Source organism: Arabidopsis lyrata (genome assembly GCF_000004255.2).
Source record: "Arabidopsis lyrata subsp. lyrata unplaced genomic scaffold ARALYscaffold_6, whole genome shotgun sequence".
Lineage (NCBI taxonomy): Eukaryota > Viridiplantae > Streptophyta > Magnoliopsida > Brassicales > Brassicaceae > Arabidopsis > Arabidopsis lyrata.
Window position 1 is genome coordinate 5,194,004 of NW_003302550.1, and position 21,659 is coordinate 5,215,662.

The 21,659-nt window shown below is 38.2% G+C and overlaps 2 protein-coding genes and 1 long non-coding RNA gene across 5 annotated transcripts; 1 reads left to right on the forward strand and 2 right to left on the reverse strand.

Moving 5' to 3' along the window:
- Window position 1: 1 nt before the first annotated feature.
- On the reverse strand, window positions 2-11,424 carry LOC9309661 (callose synthase 3). 3 transcript variants are annotated; one of them, XM_021020990.1, is made up of 43 exons: window positions 11,316-11,424; window positions 10,979-11,232; window positions 10,754-10,854; window positions 10,503-10,627; window positions 10,306-10,399; window positions 10,111-10,221; window positions 9,913-10,029; window positions 9,649-9,741; window positions 9,292-9,383; window positions 8,958-9,084; window positions 8,424-8,561; window positions 8,259-8,335; window positions 8,074-8,167; window positions 7,741-7,869; window positions 7,519-7,633; window positions 7,105-7,439; window positions 6,940-6,992; window positions 6,778-6,838; window positions 6,549-6,630; window positions 6,415-6,464; window positions 6,242-6,328; window positions 5,989-6,129; window positions 5,821-5,915; window positions 5,638-5,722; window positions 5,406-5,566; window positions 5,143-5,266; window positions 4,940-5,043; window positions 4,736-4,868; window positions 4,503-4,654; window positions 4,065-4,174; window positions 3,861-3,986; window positions 3,707-3,775; window positions 3,420-3,609; window positions 3,196-3,346; window positions 2,717-2,836; window positions 2,510-2,628; window positions 2,329-2,412; window positions 2,121-2,233; window positions 1,798-2,027; window positions 924-1,721; window positions 801-851; window positions 521-706; window positions 2-436 (listed from the first exon to the last, which is right to left on the reverse strand). In XM_021020990.1, exons 2-43 carry the CDS (start codon window positions 11,172-11,174, stop codon window positions 188-190), a joined length of 5,868 nt encoding a protein of 1,955 aa, XP_020876649.1. In that variant the 5' UTR covers window positions 11,175-11,232; window positions 11,316-11,424; the 3' UTR covers window positions 2-187. The 3 variants fall into 3 exon arrangements, with proteins under 3 accessions (XP_020876649.1, XP_020876650.1, XP_020876651.1); XM_021020991.1 differs by having other exon boundaries at window positions 10,979-11,226; window positions 11,316-11,422; XM_021020992.1 differs by having other exon boundaries at window positions 10,979-11,235; window positions 11,316-11,416.
- A 1,033-nt stretch (window positions 11,425-12,457) lies between these two features.
- Window positions 12,458-14,090, reverse strand: LOC110227748. The gene is made up of 4 exons (XR_002331430.1): window positions 13,801-14,090; window positions 13,221-13,298; window positions 12,996-13,179; window positions 12,458-12,783 (listed from the first exon to the last, which is right to left on the reverse strand). It is a non-coding gene; the product is annotated as an uncharacterized LOC110227748 (long non-coding RNA).
- Window positions 14,091-14,406: 316 nt separating this feature from the next.
- Window positions 14,407-20,884, forward strand: LOC9307611 (pre-mRNA-splicing factor ATP-dependent RNA helicase DEAH7). Its single transcript, XM_021021697.1, has 17 exons — window positions 14,407-14,777; window positions 14,901-15,012; window positions 15,103-15,315; window positions 15,476-15,513; window positions 15,653-15,881; window positions 16,018-16,185; window positions 16,288-16,433; window positions 16,638-16,738; window positions 16,894-17,002; window positions 17,330-17,507; window positions 17,602-17,831; window positions 17,912-18,088; window positions 18,227-18,298; window positions 18,398-18,574; window positions 18,732-18,793; window positions 18,881-19,033; window positions 19,121-20,884. Exons 1-17 carry the CDS (start codon window positions 14,772-14,774, stop codon window positions 20,715-20,717), a joined length of 3,768 nt encoding a protein of 1,255 aa, XP_020877356.1. The 5' UTR covers window positions 14,407-14,771; the 3' UTR covers window positions 20,718-20,884.
- Window positions 20,885-21,659: the final 775 nt, after the last annotated feature.

Consider the following 21,659-nt stretch of genomic DNA (forward strand, 5'->3'; position numbering starts at 1 on the left):
ATTTTTCATCAATAAATGATAGATTACGTCTAATTTAAGGAAGACTACTACAATGTTTTTACCTAAGCGACATGTTGAAAACTAAATTACATTAACACTAATCAATCCATAAGATTCGCTACTTGTACCAACAAGTAGATAAAAAGGGATAAATTAGACATCCCTGTCATTACAATGAAGAGATGAATCATTCCTTGTTACGAGAAGAGCGATCCTTCCTGTGTCCTCCGAGGATACGAGAGATCTGAAGACCTCTACTGAAAGCTTGATTAAAGAGCATACGCGTTTGGAACTCCGACACAAATGGAAACCATGCCAAGAACGCCACTGGCGTAAACAGCAACAGTCCCATTACTATCTCGTATCCACGAGCTAGTGTCCTCACTGATCCCCAGAATCCTGCTCTATGAACCACCGGCTTACACGCTTGCGCAATCTGCAAACACACCAATTGTTAGTCTTGTTTTTATTCACACACGCACAACATTTCATTACCAACAAAAAGCTTTTCTTTACTTACCAAGAGCATCCCCCAACCTGTGGGCATAAAGGCAAGGATACACACAATTATGTCTTGTATCGTCATGTGAGCCAGTGTGATCAATATCACAATGATTGCGATAAACGTCATGAATATTAGCCCCTTTATCAACCGGAACATCAGCTGAAAACTCGCGCTGAATCTCCGCCTTCCAACCGAAACAGTCTGAGATAAACAAACAAACAAGCAACAAAACACTTGATTATTGACCATGACATTCCGGGAATTAACAAGAGATTGATGTATCAAGTAAACCCACCTTCATCACAAACAATATCAAGAAAATCACCAGCCATGATACTCCATAAACCTGAGTTGAGAAGGGATTCAGTGATTGGATAAGAAAATACCAACATTAATAGCTAATAGAAATGTTACATACCAGAAAGTTTTTAGTCCTCTCTGTTATCGTGAGATGATAAACAAGCCCATATTGATAGATAAAGAACCGCAGTGCCAGCAAAATCTCAACAACTATACCACGTTTTCCGGAATATCGGAGATGTTCTTGCTCTTCCTCCCACCAGGATTCCCAACTTTTTTCTGCCGGAACACCAATACCCCCGATGTTGTTTATCCATTTATTCCAATCAGTCCAATCATCAACAATTTTCTGCCACTCAAAACCAGAAGGATTGAAGAGGAAGGGAGCAAAAAGCCAAGTCCCGACCATGAACCACATAGATATGGTGATCAAAAGATATGCAAGGACGCCTCTGTAAGCACTTCCGAAAATTTGATACACAACAAGTAGCAGCATCATCTCAAGCCCCTTTACAAAATGGCTCCGGGAATACAGTCTGTAATTATCAGCAAATTTGGCATGAAAGACGACAAATCCTCTTCCTGTGGACCTGTACTTGGCACCGCCATGAAGTAACGTCCTCCCATAGTAGTGAGTCTTTGTCCCAAGAGAGAACGTAAAGAACACTGGCGCCAACTGAAGCTGCATCAGCACAAATTCACTCAAGGCAGTCCTAAAACCCCTCTCTAATCCAATTTCCATAAGCATAGGTAAAGCCATCAGGAAACCAATCTGGACAAAAGACTGTGAAGCCAGAGCTATTTGCAAAGGTGTATTGTCTCGGATGCCTTTCTGTGTACTTAAGCCTTGTTCGAGGCCACTCAAAACAAGATAGAGACGTCCATAAAGGAAGATATAGACAGTGAGAACAGTAATCTGTGAAAACAGAAGAAAATGAATCAGATCCGAACTAGCTGTGTGGCTTAACAAAAAAAGGAACAAAAAAAGATACCAAGGTGCTGAAGTAAAAGCCGACAGTGGTGAAGTAACATGACATCATTCGGAAAAAGTCAAAACGGTGTCCAAGCCTGTAAATATCCCGACTTAATGTCTGCTCTCCATTGCCGTTAGCAATCTTGGCCTCAAACATAGATATCTGATTTAGACCGACATCTCTTCCTTTACCAACTTGTATGTATTCATGATGGGTAACATTTCCCTCACGAAGTGTAGAATTGAAACCTGCTCAATACAAAACGCTAGCAATCCATCAGCGAGGACATCAATTAGAGTCTATGAAAGAAATAGCTGGTCCTCCATAAGAGCAGAATATACCTGCAAATATATCTTCACTGAGGTTGATTACCTTGGATGCTTTGCTAACACCACCTCTTGTTAGATGAAACAGTCTATCAAACACATCTGGATGACCATAATGGAAACGAACCCTATATTGGAGCAAGAGAGAATTTTGATTTGGGAATGATAACAAAGAAAATCATGTGCAATCATCACTACAGTTGATCTCAGAAAACACAATTACCTCAATGGGTTTGCCAATAATCTCTGACCAATGGTAACAAAACTAGTCTCTTGATTTGACATGAACCAAGCAAGGGAGGAAACACTGCGCAGGCCAAACACCAAATGTTCTTAAAGATGACCAAACTTCATTGAGGAAAAGAGAAAATCCCTACAATAGATGGAAATGCTAAAATACTCACGATCCAGTAAATATATGTTCCCTAAGTCCAAGAATGGATGGATGCCTAACACCATCATGCTTTGTAAGAAATTCTTGAAGCAAATTCCTCATCTTTAACGCTTCTTCCATGTAATTATCCTGAATAAAAATGGCATTATAAGAAACTTAACATCAACTTGAAGCATCGAAACAACTAGAAGGCTGAGAAAAAAGAACAAGTGCATACCTGATTCATATCGATTGTCTGTAAACCTTCTCCACGAGAAAAGATGATAGCATGATTTTGGTTTTCTGGCTTTCCTTCTCCAAGAATAGCAGGTCCAGGAAGCCTAATCCTATAGATAACCTAGAAGGCAGGTAAATTTTAATATATACATCCGTGTAAGAATCAATACAAAACAAGGAGTAAAACTAACATGAGATAGCATATATAACAGTAGAAAGTAAATATAAAAACTGTGGCAAAAAGACGTATGTAACCCAGAGGCAGAACAATTTATGAATCAACACAGGTGAATGACATTAGGTTGCCATTTAAGTAATCCATATACGATATACTATTCAGCATTCACTAAGAAAATGTCAGTAAAAAATTCAGCATTTGCAACACCTTCTGGACGGGTTTAATTTACGCTAACACATTCAACGACATAATAAATTGCAGAATCTTCTGCTTGAGAAAAGTGTTAGATTGCTTTGCATTACCTGGTCCAGATTTTGTGCTAAGCTAGAATGATCAGTTGACTTAGGCACCTTTACCAACACAGAATAATACACTTTCTGGTTCCCTTTCTTTGACTTGTCTTTCACTGGTTCTTCGACCTCATCAATATATGCAACACGGAGCGAAGGGTATCTGCCAATTGTAAGCAAATCCATAAGTTTCAAACAATTTAAAACAGACAGCAATATAGTATTATTTTGCACACCTTGTCATAAGCCTCAATATATCCTGAGCACGAGGATCACCGGATCGTTTATGGATACCATATTGTTGACATGATACAACATATGTAAACTTCATGTCAGCAACGGCTTGGCACTGTGCCCAGAGTGATCTTTCACCTCTTGAATTGTTCTCTGAATTTAGTTCTACAGCCTTGTAACCTTCCATCAAATCTGGAGAAGCAAATTTCAAGAATGAGTCAGCATCAACGATCAGTTGTGTGAATTGATTTATGCCCTTTTCCATACAATATAAATTAGAGAAAAACACCTTCATGCATAGCCATGTCAAGGAATGCCTGAAGTTCCAATGCTTTTCGATAGTACATCATTCCTCTTACTGCAAAAATATCAAAGATCAACAACAGATTTACATTGTATCCATCTAATCTTTTACTGAAAGAAAATTAACCAAAAAAGTATACCAGTTCTAGTCAAAGTTTGCCCTCTATATGAAGCCCATAAACGAAGTTCCTCCTCTAATTCATCAGACTCCTTAAGTTCCTCTTCGCTTAAGCACTTCACCCGCTCAAGAAAATTGTTCCATTCATCTAGAGATCAATGGTCAGGTTCAAGAAGTGATTCGAGAATTTAGGCTACAACGTTAACAGCATATGAACAAAAATCACCTGGAAAAATCTTTTGTAAGTAAAAGAGGATCGAAACACCATCTTCATTTGGTGTTTCCAGATCCCTCAAGGAGAAGAGGACCTCTTCAGTGTAATATGGAGTCAAAACACTACAATAAGAATAGCAAAGAGAAAACCCCAACCAGTTTAGTAACGAAAAACTTCAATAAAAGCAGAACAATATATATAACAAACTAACCTAGCCAGTTCAGTTACAAAAAACTACAATGCAACCGTACTTCATTATAGTTATAAACAAGTAGCAATTGATATCATGATACAACAGTTCTAAATCTTAGTTTTGTCATCATAAAAGACAAACTTGAGGAAATTATCAACTGGAACTTTAGGAGAAGAACCAATCATCTACCAACAATATGTGAGTATATAAATTTCCGAAGTGGTGGACTCTAATTAAAATGACCAGAAATGGCTTACGAAAACGATAGCATGTTGCGAACTTTAGGTGCCATAGGCATGTCCATGAACAACGAATTTGAGAAGAAAGAGATCCGCCTTCTTGCTTCCAAGTTAGAGGGGACATCCATAGCAGACTCTTTAGTAGTCAACAAAAGATATATCCGTTTGATCTACACATACATGCATTAAAATTTTGAGAACAAATCATATGAAGACTGCACGAATAGAACTTAAATATAACCCAATCTAACCTTCTCTTTCCAAGCTTCTGTTACTGGTTCAATAGGAAATCTAATGGCACCTGAGGATGCAAACAGCTGATATTGTTGTTCGAGAGGGATCATTCCCCCATGCCAAGTGCCACCATGACTCGAATCTACCAAGCTACAGAGACAACTAGATATATGAGATTTTGATGTTCATATGGCAAGACATTGCGGTAGAAAGTTGCCAACCTTGATATATTGTAATCCTCCATCATAATGTCTCTTGTTACAACTTCCAGCATGTCTTGGAAGAGAATTACAACGTGATCTCTATCTTCCTCCTTATTGTCTAGCTACATGGGATAAGAAAACGAAGATATTGGATCAAATGAAAAATAAATTTTTAGAAACTAAAACTACAAAAGAAACAGAACCACAAGAAGAACATTTACCAAATATTTGATCAACTTGACAAAGTGATCATAGAGGCTAGGAAGAGCACTCATCTTGTATTCTTGAATCAAATCCCCTGTATCTATATGTTTGTCCACCTCGGCAAATATGATCTCTATCACCCTGCGACACCAAGATATAAGTTGGCCATATTATAGTGTGGTACATTGCAAACTTGCAATTATCAAAATCAGAAGTAGATATGTAAGAAACAAAAGCAAGTACTCAAATACTATGGTTCCAAAAACTTAACCCAACTTACTCTTTTTCACGGTTTCCCTGAACCACAAATTTTATGATATTCTTGAATGAAGCATAGCATTCACGGACAGCACATTTCATGTAAGTGTCACTCTCAATCCTCTTCTTGAGCTCTCTGTCTTTCCCATTACTGTCTTTTGCCATGTCTAATGCTATTGGAATCTACAGCCAAATATAGAAAAAATCAGAGAATCCTAAAGATAAAATTCTAATGTGTTTCTGTGAGAGCAAACCTTGCTAGCCAATAAGAAGGGAGGCCACTGTATGAGATCCAAATCACGGTCAGCCCAATATGGAACAAGCAACAGATCCATCTCCCTATGAATAGTCCAAATGTAAAACGATAGCTCAAAATTTTGAGTTCCAGATAGTTTCTTTCAGCTAGATATGTGGCATACAAAATTAACAAAACTTACCTATCACTTATAAGATCTTCCTCTCTAAAACTACTGATTATTGTGTTCCACAACTGTGCAAATCTTGCAGCCTCTTTCTCTTTGTTCACAGGTACCTGAAGTAAATTTTCAGTACAAGCAATCAATGAGAAGAATCGTATATTATAGCAGTTCACTCGTTCAACAAACCTTATCCTCCGTAAAGTTATGAGATAAAGTTGCCCTTATTCCCTTCTTCTTTTGCTGGTTCTTTCCATCTGGAATTAAGCGGTCATTAAAAGCTCCAGGCAGTGATTCAAACCGTGATCTAAGCATTCCCAGTGTACGAATCTGTAACAAGTGAAAAACGCAAGGATTTTGAGATCATCAATAACAATTACAAGGGAAACCTCAAGTTCAACAAATAACTCAGCTTCAATCAGATTATCTTAAAACAGCCTACCTCTCCAAGGCGGCGGAATGCACCGTAAATACCTCCAAATAATGTGGAAAATATAGCATACCAAATCTGACTATCCATAAAATATACCTGCAGCAAGATGGACCCGAGATCAAATTAGCAACAGCAAAAAGCAGGGGAAGACGTGGAGACATGTTCGACTTGACCATGCTTACCAGAATAATGGGGGCCCAGAGGGCGATAACAACACCAATATTGTTTTTGGCTGCACAAATCAAGTAGAGATGGTGTGAGAACAAATAATAAATTTCATTCCAGCAATCATGTAGTGTATGTGAAAGTGCATTACCACGAGGAAAGAACTCATGCCACTGAAAATTTGTCACACGGGCCTTCATAATGGCTTGTGTTGGGGCAACTAAAGGCTTGATCTGTGAGCAATGTCAATTTATCAGACTCCAATTGTGGCAATCATGGTACAATCAGTCGATTAAATCCCATAATTATTGTTTCCATGTCACATCACTAATCTTACTCTTCTCACAGAATTACCAGAACTAGATACAAGAAACACATACCTCAATGTAGTAACTGAATGCCAGCTTTGTTGCAATAAGCAACACCCAAAACATGGTATATCTACGCAAGAAAAAGGTAGAGAGACATGAGTGAACCGAGGACTCAGGCTTGCACTAGTAACTAAAATCCAATGATGTATATGTCACAAACAGAACCCCTACTTGAAGAGGGAAAATGCGCTCTCGTGCATTCCTCTACCAACATAGAGTCTGGGCTGCAAGGTGTAAAAAATATAACTAATTATGGTCGCATCAGCAAAAAAACACATCGGGTGTTTTTCATTAGTTTCTTATGAAAGAACACAAACTGAGTGAAAAGATGAAAACCTGAGACCACCACATCATTAGCATCACAATTCTGTAGTTGGACCTCTCAAGAAACCGTCGTAGCAGAGGGAAAAGAAACATTACACCCGCGAGCATGTTAGGCGACAAATAGAAAACGACAGCTATTATAAATAGTGAAGGTGAGTGCATGGCATTCCCAAACCAACTCTTGATAGTTCTGGCAAATGCTGGAGGATCTTTCCAGCTGTAGGCGTAAGTAACAGGCAGAATAATAACCCAGGCAGCAGCAGATAACACTTTCAGAATGTATCTTAGTTTAACATGTAGTGTCATGCTTTGATGAGCTTTGAAATTAAGGATCACATCAAGAACAGCTGCAGAAATAGTTCTAGTAGATGAGCTTTCGTCACTTAAGTAAACTTATGAAAGTATTAAACAATGAAATTAACCAACCTTGTCCAAGCTTCATTATTGCAGCTGTGATAAACACGCTCAGAACTTTCTTGAATACATCAGCTCCAAAGACTGAACTTGGTTGTCCGCCATCCCAGGCCATAATAATCATGGCCTTCCAAAATTCATCATCGAAGTCATATTTTGTGAGAATATGCATTTCTTAAATTAGAAATACATCAGCTCCAGAGAGGGGCAGTGACAATTAGAAGATAGTAATACCTGAAGGCACAGAATATAGAAGCTCCACATTCGATCGAAACTTCTGAAGACATGCCAGAAGGAACGAATCTCAACAAAATTAACTTTTCCAACCCATCTATCCCTGGCGACAGTAGGCTTGCTGTTATCCTGTGATATATGATAACAAAAAACAGGAAAAAAAAAGATGGCACAAAGTGGTAGTCATTATCTGATAGAAAAAAATCAGTAGCAAGAGATTAGAGTTCCTAGTATAAAAAACCGCACCACCTGGAAACTAGATCAGTGTAGCAGATTCCCGAAAGAAAAAAAATATGTAGACAAGAACAGAAAAGATGTGTAGTTATTGTGTACCCCGTCCTTTTCTGTATTGGGTACAGCAACAGGCAGACAAAAGAAATCAGCATCAGCTCGCATTGGCCAACCTAATCGAAAACAATCAACTGACCTGCAATGAAGAAAACCATATTTAATTAATCGTAGAAACCACTTATGAAGACCATTACGATTGTGTGAAAGCAGGTAGATAGATATATCACCAAAAGTATTCATTCAAATCATCGTAGTTCCTCCACTGAGAGTGCTTAGACTTCCCTTTTTTGCTTCTTTGAGCCTCCTGTGAATGGTACAATTAGTGAGTAAAAATATTAACAAGCAAAAAAAATGCTGAAAGCAGAAAGAAAAGCTCGAAATTTAAGCCATACCATCTGAATCACTTCATAAATAGGAGTCACAACTTTCCTCAAGAATGCATCTTCCTCGCCTCCATAAGCAGGCTTCACATTTTCCCCAGTCATAGGACTAACATTCCCAGCCAGCATACCATAGAGTTCAAATGCCATCTGCAAAAGCATGAAATAGAGTAGGAAGTGTAAGAATATCACATCTAGGAACGCATACTAGCAAAAAATCTGTATTTTATCAAAAGAAAGCATGTTTCCCATCACTTTTATGTACTAGAATTCTAATCTCTAAGGAAAATAATATCAATTGACATTTTCTCATCAGAAATACGTCAACCTGAGGACATATACACATGTTTCGTCTCAAAACAAGCCTCGATGACAATTTATTATTGTGCTTGCAAGTTATAGCTCCTTACCAGAAATATAAACAACAAAAGATGGAACTTTCAAGGATAGAGAGTGACAGTAAAGCATAATATTATCATTGGCGGACAAGCATAAAAAACAAGAATCACGCACAAACTACGGAAGACTTTGCAAACTGAAACATACATGATGATAAATGTAGCAGAGACACTCAGGCATGAATCTCAAGTTCGCTGCTTCACCCCAAATTAGAAGATACAGGGCCATATACAATAGTTTGCGCTGTTGCATTTCTTGCTGTATAGTTGGCAACCTACAAGAAGATCATACATTGAAACAGATTCTCGACACCAGAGTTTGCATAAACATTTAGCAAAAGTAAGAAATTCAATTCCTGTTCATGAAGAATATACAGAAACCCTCTACGAGCAGTTCCTGAAATTTCTTTTTATGTTCACATACTTAGCTACTCCTGCAGAAACTACAAAGATTCGAGTATAGGTGTCTACAATTCCCTTACCAAAGACTACTCTTTCGACCAAGGTATTTGCACCACTTCTTATAGTTCTTGAAAAGCTTCTTCATCACTTCTGTCAATGCTTGATCATCTAACTGTGAGAGCACAATGGGTTGTCATAATGAGAACAGACAAAAGGATAAACTGAAAGTACATTTATTAAATATTATGCTTATATATATATTCCATGGAAAAAAAACATACTGCACAGAAATCTCCTCGGTTGGAAAAAGGAAAATGAATTAAGACAAAAAAAACTGTGAAAAAAAACCAACGAAAGGATAAAATTGTAGACATGCATGGAGACACCAAATCCATATTAAAGTGGTCTTTCAACTATGGTAAAATTAAGGTACGAACCTTTGGCTGCTGATCAGGCTTAGGAAATTGTCTTATATGCACATTAGCAAGTAATAAGATCAGATGCTCCCTTTGATTAGCCACATTGTCTTTCTGCAGAACCATAGCATACACAAGAAAAAATGCATGTTAGTAAGTAATAAGATCGATTGCTCCTAAGATTAGCTGCATTGTCTTTCCGCCAAACCATTCAGGAAGTTATAGATTACTCTCAACAAAAGCTTACTGAAAATTGGCAAGCATCACCGAATTAGAAAAAATTACCTGAAATCCAAACATTTCTTGAAGCCAATCAAGCATGTCCTCATCTTTCTTTTTCTTGTGACCTTCTGGCCAAGGAAGACCTCTAGTATTGCGGAGAGCAAGAACAGCAGCTTGGATCTGCAGAAAGGATTACATTACCCACTGATAACATGTTACAAATAATAACAATGCCCACAGTGAAACAAGAAGAGGACTAACCTCAGGATATCTCATAATCGCTTGATTTGCACTATCAGGATCGAGAGGTAGGATATTATAGGGGACATACAACTGTGTCTTTTCTGCAACCTTATCTTGAGCTTCCAGAATCTGGAAACATTCAACTTCATTGTAAAGTTGCACAAGAGATTGAAAAAAAAAAAGAGACAGGACTAAAAGGTCACAATGCCTTACCTCCCGGTCAACCTCAATCGACTGTGTGAGATTAACAGCCTTCAACACCTCAAACAAAACATTGGCAGTTTGGTATGCCTTTGTCAGCTGGGCACTGGAAATTAACAGCAATCAGTTAGGAAAATTTGGTGCTTTCAAACACTGACTAAACACTAATTGGCATCTTAAAACAACAAATTTAAGTAGGTTAGACAAACCGGTCAGCCTTATCTGCAGCATTGTGCAAAGCTTGAATATACTTCTTATAGTAATGTTGATAAAAGCTTTGCATTTCACGGGCGTCACTTTTCTTAACCCTGCCCATCAGTGTTGGATCATGTTCCTACAAAAAATAAAAGAGACGGTAGACCACATTTTGTTACTAAAACCAAGATTTCTTCCTACAAATATGAGTAGCTATCCAAATCTGCCACATGCAAGAATCAAGCAGAGTATAAAGAATGCTCACTCTTTCAAGACGCTGTAGAAGTGCAGTCTTAAACTGCCGAACACCTCTTCCACTGGAGGTAGGATCCAATCTATGAGCTTTCTCAAATGCATAAAACCGACCTAAGGGAGAGAGAGAGAGAGAGAGAGCAGAACCAAAAACCAGGTAAAACAACAAATTACATAGCCAAATCAAAAAAAAAAAAAAAAAAAAAGAAGTGTGAAATAAGTTTTCAGAAGAACTTACAGAGATAAGCAACCCTAGGGTTACTAGATTCAACCTCATTAGCAACACGAAGAATGGGAGCAATCTCAACAAGCGATGAAGGAACAACTTCACTATCGAAAGACTCTCCTAGATTACCAGCAGTCTGAGTTCGTACGATCCGCCGCTGCTGAGGCTGAGACGGTCCTTGTTCAGGACCTCCTCTCGTAGCAGACATTCCTTGTACCCTAAAACCTCCTCCAGGTTAATCGTTTTTTTTTTAAGGTTTCCTAAGCCTCCTCGAAACAAACAAAACTCATTAGACAAAGAAGATTAAAAATCAACAGTGAAGAGAGATGCGACATTGAGAAGAACATACAGAGAGATGGAGATCCAGAAACCCTAACAATGGCGGAGCCACAACTTTTAAGCTACTTAGCTGCTAAGTACGCAAAGTGAGAGAGAGAGATGAGCTGAATGAATGTTTTTATGTATTTATCTTCCTTTTTTTAGCACCGCTTTAATGGAAAAAAAAATAAAAAAGAAGTTTTAAAAAAGTACACTTTCGAATTTCGTGTCCATAAAAAGGCTCTATCTTCCATTTAATTACAGTAACACCACCAAGTTTATACTGTGACAATGTCGGTTTTGTCTTGGAGCAAACAAAAAAGGTCCCTCCAATTTATTCACTGGGACAAATAACGTAATGGTTCTGAAAAGAAAGGGTATTTTTGTAAGAGGAATTGGAATTTCAAAAAGTCGAAGATTCCAATGAAAAAAAAGTGTTAGCGGATTTTTTAAAACTTGAATGGCTTCTTTGACCTCATATGACTCGTCATTACTTTTTTCAATATTTTTACCGTTTTGTTTGACGTTGTTTTTACCGTTTGTTTAACAAGATTTTTATGATAATAACAAGATTAGAGGATTTGACGCAGTGTTTAAATTGTTGTAGCTAATTAAGCTTTGATTTTTTATTAAACAAAAAACTTCATATGATAACCAACCTATCTTGTTGTAAGCTCTGATGGATTTATGTTATTGGTTTTCGTTATATCTTATTCCAAGATTATATTTATTTTTAAGTGTTTAATTTGATGTAAGTTTTGTTCTGAAATATAGGCACTTCGATGGACAGTTCAACAAGGGCTTTAAACATGTAATTTATGAGTCAGGATACCAAAGATGTTATTCAAGCTTTGATGCAACTGCAAGCATGCCCCGATGTTATTTGTCAAAGACATTCCAGTCTTAGTCCCGAACAACAACTCCGAGACCATCACTTTCACTTTCGCTCAAGTCATGTTGCTGTCGATAAGTAGCAGACACAGAGGCCGGTCATACCCTTCTTTATCAATAAAGTAATGTTGAGCCTAAGAGCATGTATATGGGTGATATAGTATTATTAGGAATTTTTTAGTATTATTTATAATATTTGTTTATTGTTTGAGATTTTTTATGATACTCTTACTAAATATGTTTGCATTGGTGAGACCGGTTTAGGTATCATAAAAAAAAATTTACAAAATCAAAAATAAATATATTAAAACATAAGATTACAAAAGGTAATATTACGATAAAAAAACGTAGAATATACTTAAGCAAAATAAAACATAAAATTCAAAAAAACTGAAAAAAAAAAACATGATGATAAAAATAATTTAGTCGCTTGTAGTCAATTACCTTGGCTCCGTTGAAAATCTATATGTTGTGGTATGTCTTTTAGTGAGTTGATGAAACTTAGATATTGGTTCCTCCAGAACCATTTTATTTGTCTGATGCATATTTCTTGCTTGTTTGATAACCCCTTTCTGTGATTGATGCCAAATTCAAGAAACGTGTAGTATCTGCAATTTTTGGTGTGTAGTTTCAAATTTTCTTATTCACATTGGTGTTAATTATGTAGACAGAATCCAACATGTGACATAAGTTCTCTGATCAGTGCTATTAAAAATTGATACTCTGTTACGTTTCTAAGCTGTTTGAGAACTGCTTCCTTGCAAAAATTAGTATAAGAAGAATTTGGCACCTACAATATTTTACTAAACAAATTCTTAACCTTGTGGATGAAAGAATATAAGATGTAGAACCACGCAATGCTCCAAGGAGAATCAAATGAGAGAGATGCGAGTATCCCAAGAAGTATTGTCACATAGGCTGCAGCAAGACTCCAATAGAAAGACACCATGTCAATGAAAGATTCATCATCTTCCACTTCATTATCTGGTTCTTGAAAGTTATTGCTGTTGCAGATCAGAAGATGTGTTAATAAAGTCTCACTTACACCAATTCTGTGATTTTTTTCACTCTTGCAGGTAGAGGGAATGCCACAAACTGCAAAGTAGAGTTCCAAGTGAGTTCCCTGCAATGTACTCAGAAACTTATTCAAGTGAAATCTTGATCTCAAACTAGAACACAAACAAAATTAAAGAAAAGGGATGAATTCTAATATCTACTGCATCCTGAACTTTCCCATGCCCAATACCAGAAGACTCCATACCCACACTATCAGGTGCTGAGCTGGAAACTATTAAAATCTATGAGTCTACGGCACATAGCAACAATCTACAATGAAAAAAGCTAACACACTGCACCTCCAAAATCTCCTATACTTTCCAACATTAAAGGTTCTGAATTCATGATTAACAAGTCAATAAACAACGACTATTGAATTCTAAGACCATATATTCCCAAATCAGTCTTATACGTTCATGAGACAAACAAATTAAACAACCAATTCCATCAGACATAGCAGAACGAGCAACATAGATACAAAAATCAAAACTTTCAATACCAAACTCGTTATGTAACAGAGAAAGACAGAGAACAAACCACCTAAGGCAAAAGGGAACCAAAGTTCATACCTTTCTTCAAAGGCTTATTAGTGGCCTTAACCGCAGCTGGAGCTAGGTTTTCGAGAAAGAGTTGAGAAAGAGGCGAAAAACCCTAAACGGCGGAGGAGAGATGGAATCGAATCTAAACAGAAGAAATGGAGAAGTGAAATGGATCGAAGAGATGAAGCCGGAGGAGAAGCGGAGGAGAGAAAATCGGCGGAAGCGGAGGAGAAGCAAAGGAAGGATCGGGAAGCTAGAATCGGCGAAGGAGAGAAATTCGGTGGGTTTCTCTAGCGAGAGAAGAGAAGAGAGAACAAAATGATTTTTTTTTCCACTGCTGTCGGGAAAACGAAACCAATCAACAGCTGCCATGTCATCTGATATTGGGTATCAGAAGTTTCTCTGGGCTGATACGGATCATGCCCGTTTTAACTGTTTGATCCTTTAAATAATATTTTTTGGGCTTCTGATACTGTAAAAATATCACCCATAAACATGGTCTAAGAAAGAAAAAAAGGCTACGTCGGCGAAAGAAAACATAAAAATGGGTTTATGGTAAAAGGCCCATGAGTAAAAGAAATCGGCCCATATGTAAAAACTTTTTTATGATTTAAAAACTTAATAATAATGACACGCGCGTAATGAATCGCGTTAAGCGTGTGTAACCTAACCGGCGGTGATCCTTTGTTCCGATCGTCTCAGCTTCCAGTTCCTCTCTCTTTTTTGAAACAACCGACTCTGGGGAGATATCAAAGGTGGTTGATCCAAAGAAGGTGTTACACGTTCTCAAAATTGGAAATTTCGGAAAAAAGCTTCTGGAATCACTCGGAGGACTTGAAGGAACCAAAGCCCTAAGAAACTAGGGAAAGTAATTTATCTTCACCATAGTCGTTGTCTCGACGCTGAGGAACGGAGGACGAAACTGTGTTCGATTTCCGGATCGAAGATTCGGTTTTGTGTTGTGAATATCGAGGTTTTGAGCTGAAATCGTCCACTGAGTAATGGGGGTAAGTTCCGAGAAGTAATTCGATTTGCTGATTTTGCAAAGTTCGGATTTTTAGGTTGTTTTGCGCTTGAGGAACTTGATTATGTGTACAAGCAAATAATTGTATTGTTTCTGATATATATAGGTTGATCCATTCAAAACTACGGACACATTAGAAGCCGACAAGGAAACCAATGGTGGTATCCCTGTGAAGGATAAATTGACTTTTACAGCTCCTGAGAGAAAGTCCCGTTTAGGTATGAGTTGAGTTTTGTGAACTTTTGCAACCCAATTGTTGAATGCATTTTGATTCATTGTTTTGGAACCCATGGGATATACATTTGTAGGTTTGGATGTAAGAGCAATTGAGAAACGGGAGAATGCCAAGACCGAGGGCGAGTTTAAGGTCCCGAAGAAGTCAGCAATATCTGTTACATCATCTTTGGATGAAGAAGATAAATCTGATGTTTCAGGATTAGATTATCGAACAGAAAACACTCGACCTGACCATTCCAGCAGGCGATATAGAGACAAGTCTTCAAGTTCTGAGACTGCACAAGGTATTTTTTTTTCTCATGAATATGTAGCTTTCAGCTCTAGATTTTGATCCTTCTTTGTGAGCATAAGTACGATGTTGGAATACCACCTTCATTCGTTTTTCTGAACTCTTGTGCTTATGACTTATGACATTTATGATTTATTCAATTTTTTGTATTGCAGAAAGTATCGTGACTACAGAGAATGCTGGAACTTCAGATGTAAGTCAATTCCATCCTAATAATGAAACCATTATTTTGCCCCGGTTATCTATCTTTTCTACTTACTTAACTGATTTTTTAAAGTACCTGCAACTTGAGTTTTAGTCGTCTGACATATTTTTCACCTGTTGGAATGCAGATTTCCATGACTCCAAGGAGTTTATCTAGCACATCTAGATATGAAAGAGGTGATAGCAATAGGCATCGAGAAGAACATAGGCGTGACAGAAGTGAAACTCCGCGGTCAAGACAGAGAAACACTTATGGTGAGATGGATCACTACCGAGGGAGGGAGTCTTATCGCCAATCTAACCGAGACTATCATGGAGAAAAGCGTGGAAGATACGATAGTGATAGGAGGACTCCAGGTATGCAAAAGATTGTAGAAGCTCATAAAGCTATCAATTTATGAGCTTATTGACATAAATGTCACTACATTTTTCTCTATACAATTTTGTCTAGTTTCAAACACAACACTTATTGGGCCTTTTTAATGGAGTGTAGGTAGGTCAGACTGGGATGATGGAAAATGGGAATGGGAAGATAGTCCTCACGGAGATAGAGACTCTAGTTACAGCAAGCGACATCAGCCTTCTCCATCACCCATGTTAGCTGCAGCTTCACCTGATGCTCGTTTGGCCTCCCCGTGGCTGGATACACCACGTTCAACTAGTATGTTGTGTTTGAATTTTAATATTTGTAATTTGGTTCTATTAGCAACCACGGGCAAAGATTAACAACAAGATTTATTACCATGTCCTTCTTCACCTGCAGTGTCTTCTGCTTCTCCATGGGATATTGGTGCACCTTCTCCTGTTCCAATTCGGGCTTCTGGATCTTCTATCAGATCCTCAAGTTCTAGGTATGGTGGAAGATCCAATCAACTGGCATACTCTAGGGAAGGTGATCTGACAAATGAGGTATGCTTTTTTCTTACTTGGCATTGTCCACCCATGGCCATGGTCATTATTAGATAGAACTGAATTTCCTTTTGGTTTCCCATGTTTTTAAAATCCATGTCGGGCTTGCTTGAAGAATGTTGATGAGGATTATGGTTCTCTTGCATTAAGAATTTTTTTTGGTTTTAATAGTACTTGTGCCACATGTTGTTATGCCTTATATAGGGGCATTCAGATGAGGATAGATCGCAAGGAGCTGAAGAATTTAAACATGAGATCACAGAAGCAATGCGTTCGGAAATGGAATATCACGCAGATCTTGCATGGTAAGTTTTACTTTCCTTTAGAGGCAGGAAATTAAAGATTGGTGAATCAATAATGTTTTATGAACTGAGAGCATAGTCTCACTCTTCACGTTAATTGTCGAACCACTAGATTTTATAAAGCCTGTATAAACTTGTTGGTGATTGTCATTTCGCAGGTATGATACAGACGAAGGGAACTCACTGTTTGATGCGGACAGTGCATCCTTTTTTCTTGGAGATGATGCTTCTCTACAAAAGAAGGAAGCTGAGCTGGCAAAGAGACTGGTATTTGTCTATACCTATTACGCACTCTTTCTTTATAAGTTTTTATGTGACACTGCTTATGTCTGATCTCTTATCACTGACTAGGCTTTTCCTTGTCCTTTTTGTGTAAATGATCTAATTTAATTTCATTCTGACTGAACCATTAATCTCTTATCTCCTTTTACTACTCTTGACTAAGTATACTTATGCTAATTATAGGTTTGATGAATTGCAATATCGCATAATACTCCTTGTTTAATGCACCAATCCTTCTTTTTCCTGGCATTCTGACTTTCTGCTTAAAAATATAGTATACTTATTGACTGCTTTATAACATTTGTAATGCAGGTTAGAAGGGACGGTAGCAAAATGTCACTCGCTCAGAGTAAAAAATATTCTCAGCTTAATGCGGATAATGCTCAATGGGAAGACCGCCAGCTTCTCAGATCTGGAGCTGTTAGAGGCACAGAAGTGCAGACTGAGTTTGATAGCGAAGAAGAACGAAAAGCAATTCTTCTTGTACATGGTATATAGACTACTACAATTGCTCAAAGTTAACCATGATGAGTTTAATATTTGTAACATAGCAGGTAATATTCTATTTTTTTGGGAAATTGCAGATACGAAGCCTCCTTTCCTTGACGGAAGAGTCGTTTTCACAAAGCAAGCGGAGCCAGTAATGCCTGTAAAGGATCCCACATCAGATATGGCTATAATTTCACGAAAAGGATCAGGTCTTGTCAAAGAAATTCGGGAGAAACAAAGTGCGAATAAGTCACGACAGCGATTCTGGGAGCTTGCAGGTTCTAATCTTGGTAATATCCTTGGTGTTGAAAAATCAGCCGAGCAGGTAATGCCCTAATTGGTTGTTGGTTCTTTATTGATATTGTGGTTGTTGGACATATTGTGACTTTGTGATCATCTTTGCAGATTGATGCCGATACTGCTGTAGTTGGTGACGACGGTGAAGTAGATTTTAAAGGCGAGGCTAAATTTGCACAACATATGAAGAAGGGAGAAGCTGTGAGTGAATTTGCCATGTCAAAGACCATGGCAGAGCAACGGCAATATCTTCCCATATTTTCTGTTAGAGATGAACTATTGCAGGTTGGTGGCCTTTCCTTTTGATGGCCCTGATAGTTGGATTATAATATGCATTATTATTAGGAAAACCTCAGGGGGTTACGCTGTTTTTATTTTAATTTCATCCTTGCGTTAATCATCTGCTTTTAATGTATTCTCTAGGTAATAAGAGAAAACCAGGTGATAGTGGTGGTTGGCGAAACTGGTTCGGGAAAGACCACTCAACTTACACAGGTTGATCCCTGACTGTGGCTTTTCAGGGAATTCATGTACTAATAACGTAGTTCTGAAACAATTAAAACATTGAACTTATATTCTGTTTCTTTTTGTTAGTATCTTCATGAGGATGGGTACACTATAAATGGTATAGTCGGTTGCACCCAACCAAGGCGTGTAGCAGCCATGAGTGTTGCAAAGAGAGTTAGTGAAGAGATGGAAACAGAGTTGGGCGATAAAATTGGCTATGCAATTCGTTTTGAAGATGTAACTGGTCCAAACACTGTTATCAAGGTAATGTGTTCTCAAGTAATGAACTGATTTTTGCATATTTGTGATGTTTCTTGTTTAGTTGGCCTCATAAAGCTTGGCTTATCATGCTTATAGCATCTGCACTTCATTAAAACATAGATATTTCTTCTGAAACTTCATGTTCCCTTTGAAATTACAGTACATGACCGATGGAGTGCTACTGAGAGAGACCCTCAAAGATTCTGACCTGGATAAGTATCGGTATGTATGCTTTAACCTTACCTCTGATAGATCATGCTTTGAACTAGATAAATATCGTCACTAACTCCTTTTGTGGACTCTGTATAGTGTGGTGGTGATGGATGAAGCGCATGAAAGGTCACTCAACACAGACGTCCTTTTTGGAATACTGAAAAAAGTTGTGGCTCGGCGTCGTGATTTCAAGTTGATAGTCACGTCAGCAACCCTTAATGCTCAAAAGTTTTCCAATTTCTTTGGGAGGTAGGTTACCATCATCCTTCACATAGACCAATTTGGAATCTTAAGAAGGAATTGTTATATGACGGTGTTTTTGCTTTGGTAATGCAGTGTTCCTATCTTCAACATTCCTGGAAGGACTTTTCCTGTCAATATTCTCTACTCTAAAACTCCTTGTGAAGACTATGTCGAAGCTGCTGTTAAACAGGCAATGACGATTCACATAACAAGCCCACCTGGGGACATTCTCATTTTTATGACCGGGCAAGATGAGATTGAGGCAGCATGCTTTTCACTAAAGGAGAGAATGGAACAGCTCGTATCATCTTCCAGTAGAGAAATAACGAATCTACTGATTCTCCCAATATACTCTCAGTTACCCGCTGACTTGCAAGCAAAGATATTCCAGAAACCAGAAGATGGAGCTCGTAAATGCATTGTTGCCACCAATATTGCTGAAACATCATTGACAGTCGATGGAATATATTATGTGATTGACACGGGGTATGGAAAGATGAAGGTTTTCAATCCTAGAATGGGTATGGATGCCCTTCAAGTTTTCCCCATAAGTCGTGCAGCCTCTGATCAGCGAGCAGGTAGAGCTGGAAGGACAGGGCCAGGAACATGTTACAGGTTGTATACTGAGAGTGCTTATTTGAATGAGATGTTGCCAAGTCCTGTGCCAGAGATTCAGCGAACGAATCTGGGTAACGTTGTGTTGTTGTTGAAGTCACTGAAAATAGACAACTTGCTAGATTTTGATTTCATGGATCCACCTCCGCAAGAGAACATCCTTAACTCTATGTACCAGCTTTGGGTGTTGGGTGCTCTCAACAATGTTGGAGGATTAACCGATCTCGGGTGGAAGATGGTGGAGTTCCCATTGGATCCACCTCTTGCAAAGATGCTGTTAATGGGTGAACGGCTTGATTGCATAAACGAGGTTCTGACGATTGTGTCAATGCTTTCAGTACCTTCAGTGTTCTTCAGACCTAAAGAAAGAGCAGAAGAGAGCGATGCCGCAAGGGAGAAGTTTTTTGTGCCGGAATCGGATCATCTAACACTGCTAAATGTATATCAGCAGTGGAAAGAGCATGACTATAGAGGAGACTGGTGCAATGACCATTACCTACAAGTGAAAGGTTTGAGAAAAGCTAGAGAGGTAAGATCCCAGCTTCTGGATATCCTCAAGCAACTGAAAATACCACTAAAGTCGTGTGGACCGGATTGGGATATTGTGAGAAAAGCCATCTGTTCAGCGTATTTCCACAACTCAGCCAGATTAAAAGGTGTTGGGGAGTATGTGAACTGTAGAACCGGGATGCCTTGCCATTTGCACCCGAGCAGTGCACTGTACGGTCTGGGATACACACCGGACTATGTGGTGTACCATGAACTGATATTGACCACTAAGGAGTACATGCAGTGTGCTACATCGGTTGAGCCTCATTGGTTGGCTGAGTTAGGGCCTATGTTCTTCTCGGTCAAGGACTCGGATACATCGATGTTGGAGCATAAAAAGAAGCAGAAGGAAGAGAAAACAGCAATGGAGGAAGAGATGGAGAAACTGAGAAGAGATCAGGCGGAGTCAGAGGTGAGAAGAAAAGAGAGAGAGAAAAAGAAAAGGGCAAAGCAGCAGCAACAGATTTCAGGCCCTGGCTTGAAAAAGGGCACCACTTACCTCAGGCCTAAGAAGTTTGGACTGTGAGTCTGTGACATTGTAATGTAAAACAACACCGAAATCTTTACCAAAAAAAAAAAAAAAAAAAAAAAAGAAACAAAACAGTCAAAATAGAGCAAACTGTAATCACCTTGTGTCTGTGTTCAGATATTTCTTGATGAGAACAATCTTAAATTGTTCCACGCTTGTATTGATTCTTTACTGCTAATTAGTTTGAGATCCTCTACATCTCTAGTATATCAAAGTTACGGTCTAATTTGTATTTTGTCTCTACAGTTCTAAAATAAGCAAATTACAATCAACAGAAAGAGTCAAAATCCAAAATGGTGTGTTTCCGCCATTGATCATCTGTCTCAGCTGTTTCTTTTCCTAGAGCATCTAGATTCTTAGACGATGGGTTCCCTTGAGAGTTGAAGGCATGAGCCTCGTTGCTTAGAGTCTAGTAATACACTTTTGCGTCTCCTTTGATTGTGATGGAGTGACTTATATATCTTAGGAGCTTTAACAATTTCAATTCCAACTTTCTTTCTTTCTATCAAAAATTAGGAATACTACAAGTTTTCAATACTTTTGACATGGTTAATGTTTCTTTCTTCTTCTAAGAACTAAGAGGGAAAAAAAAAAAAAAGAACTGAGATCTCCGAATAATGGCTTTTACTACTTGAGAAAAAAGGGTTGATCTAGTAATTAATGTTTCTAATAGTTTACATTAGTAATCCTTCTTAGTCGCTACATCTCATCTTTCTAGAGAGCTGAGTTTTGCCCATCATCTCGTGGTCTAGGCCTGGGCAAAAAAACCGCTAACCGATTAACCGAACCGAACCGAACCGAAAAACATGGTTCGGTTCGGATTTGGATAGCTTAAAATAACCGGTTGGATATTATATGTCTCAAAGTTCGGTTTCGGTTAGTAACCGATAACCAAAAGATAACCGAAGCATATGTATACATATATTTGATATATATATA

Excerpts from the sequence above, each read along its gene's own strand:
- LOC9309661 (XM_021020990.1), bottom strand. The coding sequence starts at position 11,174 with ATGTCTGCTACGAGAGGAGGTCCTGAACAAGGACCGTCTCAGCCTCAG. Across the intron at positions 10,222-10,305 it reads CGATTGAGGTTGACCGGGAG|ATTCTGGAAGCTCAAGATAA; the intron begins GTAAGGCATTGT and ends GAATGTTTCCAG. Across the intron at positions 1,722-1,797 it reads GCTTTTACTTCAGCACCTTG|ATTACTGTTCTCACTGTCTA; the intron begins GTATCTTTTTTT and ends CTGTTTTCACAG.
- LOC9307611 (XM_021021697.1), top strand. Across the intron at positions 18,089-18,226 it reads TTAGAGATGAACTATTGCAG|GTAATAAGAGAAAACCAGGT; the intron begins GTTGGTGGCCTT and ends TGTATTCTCTAG. Across the intron at positions 18,575-18,731 it reads GTCCAAACACTGTTATCAAG|TACATGACCGATGGAGTGCT; the intron begins GTAATGTGTTCT and ends TTGAAATTACAG.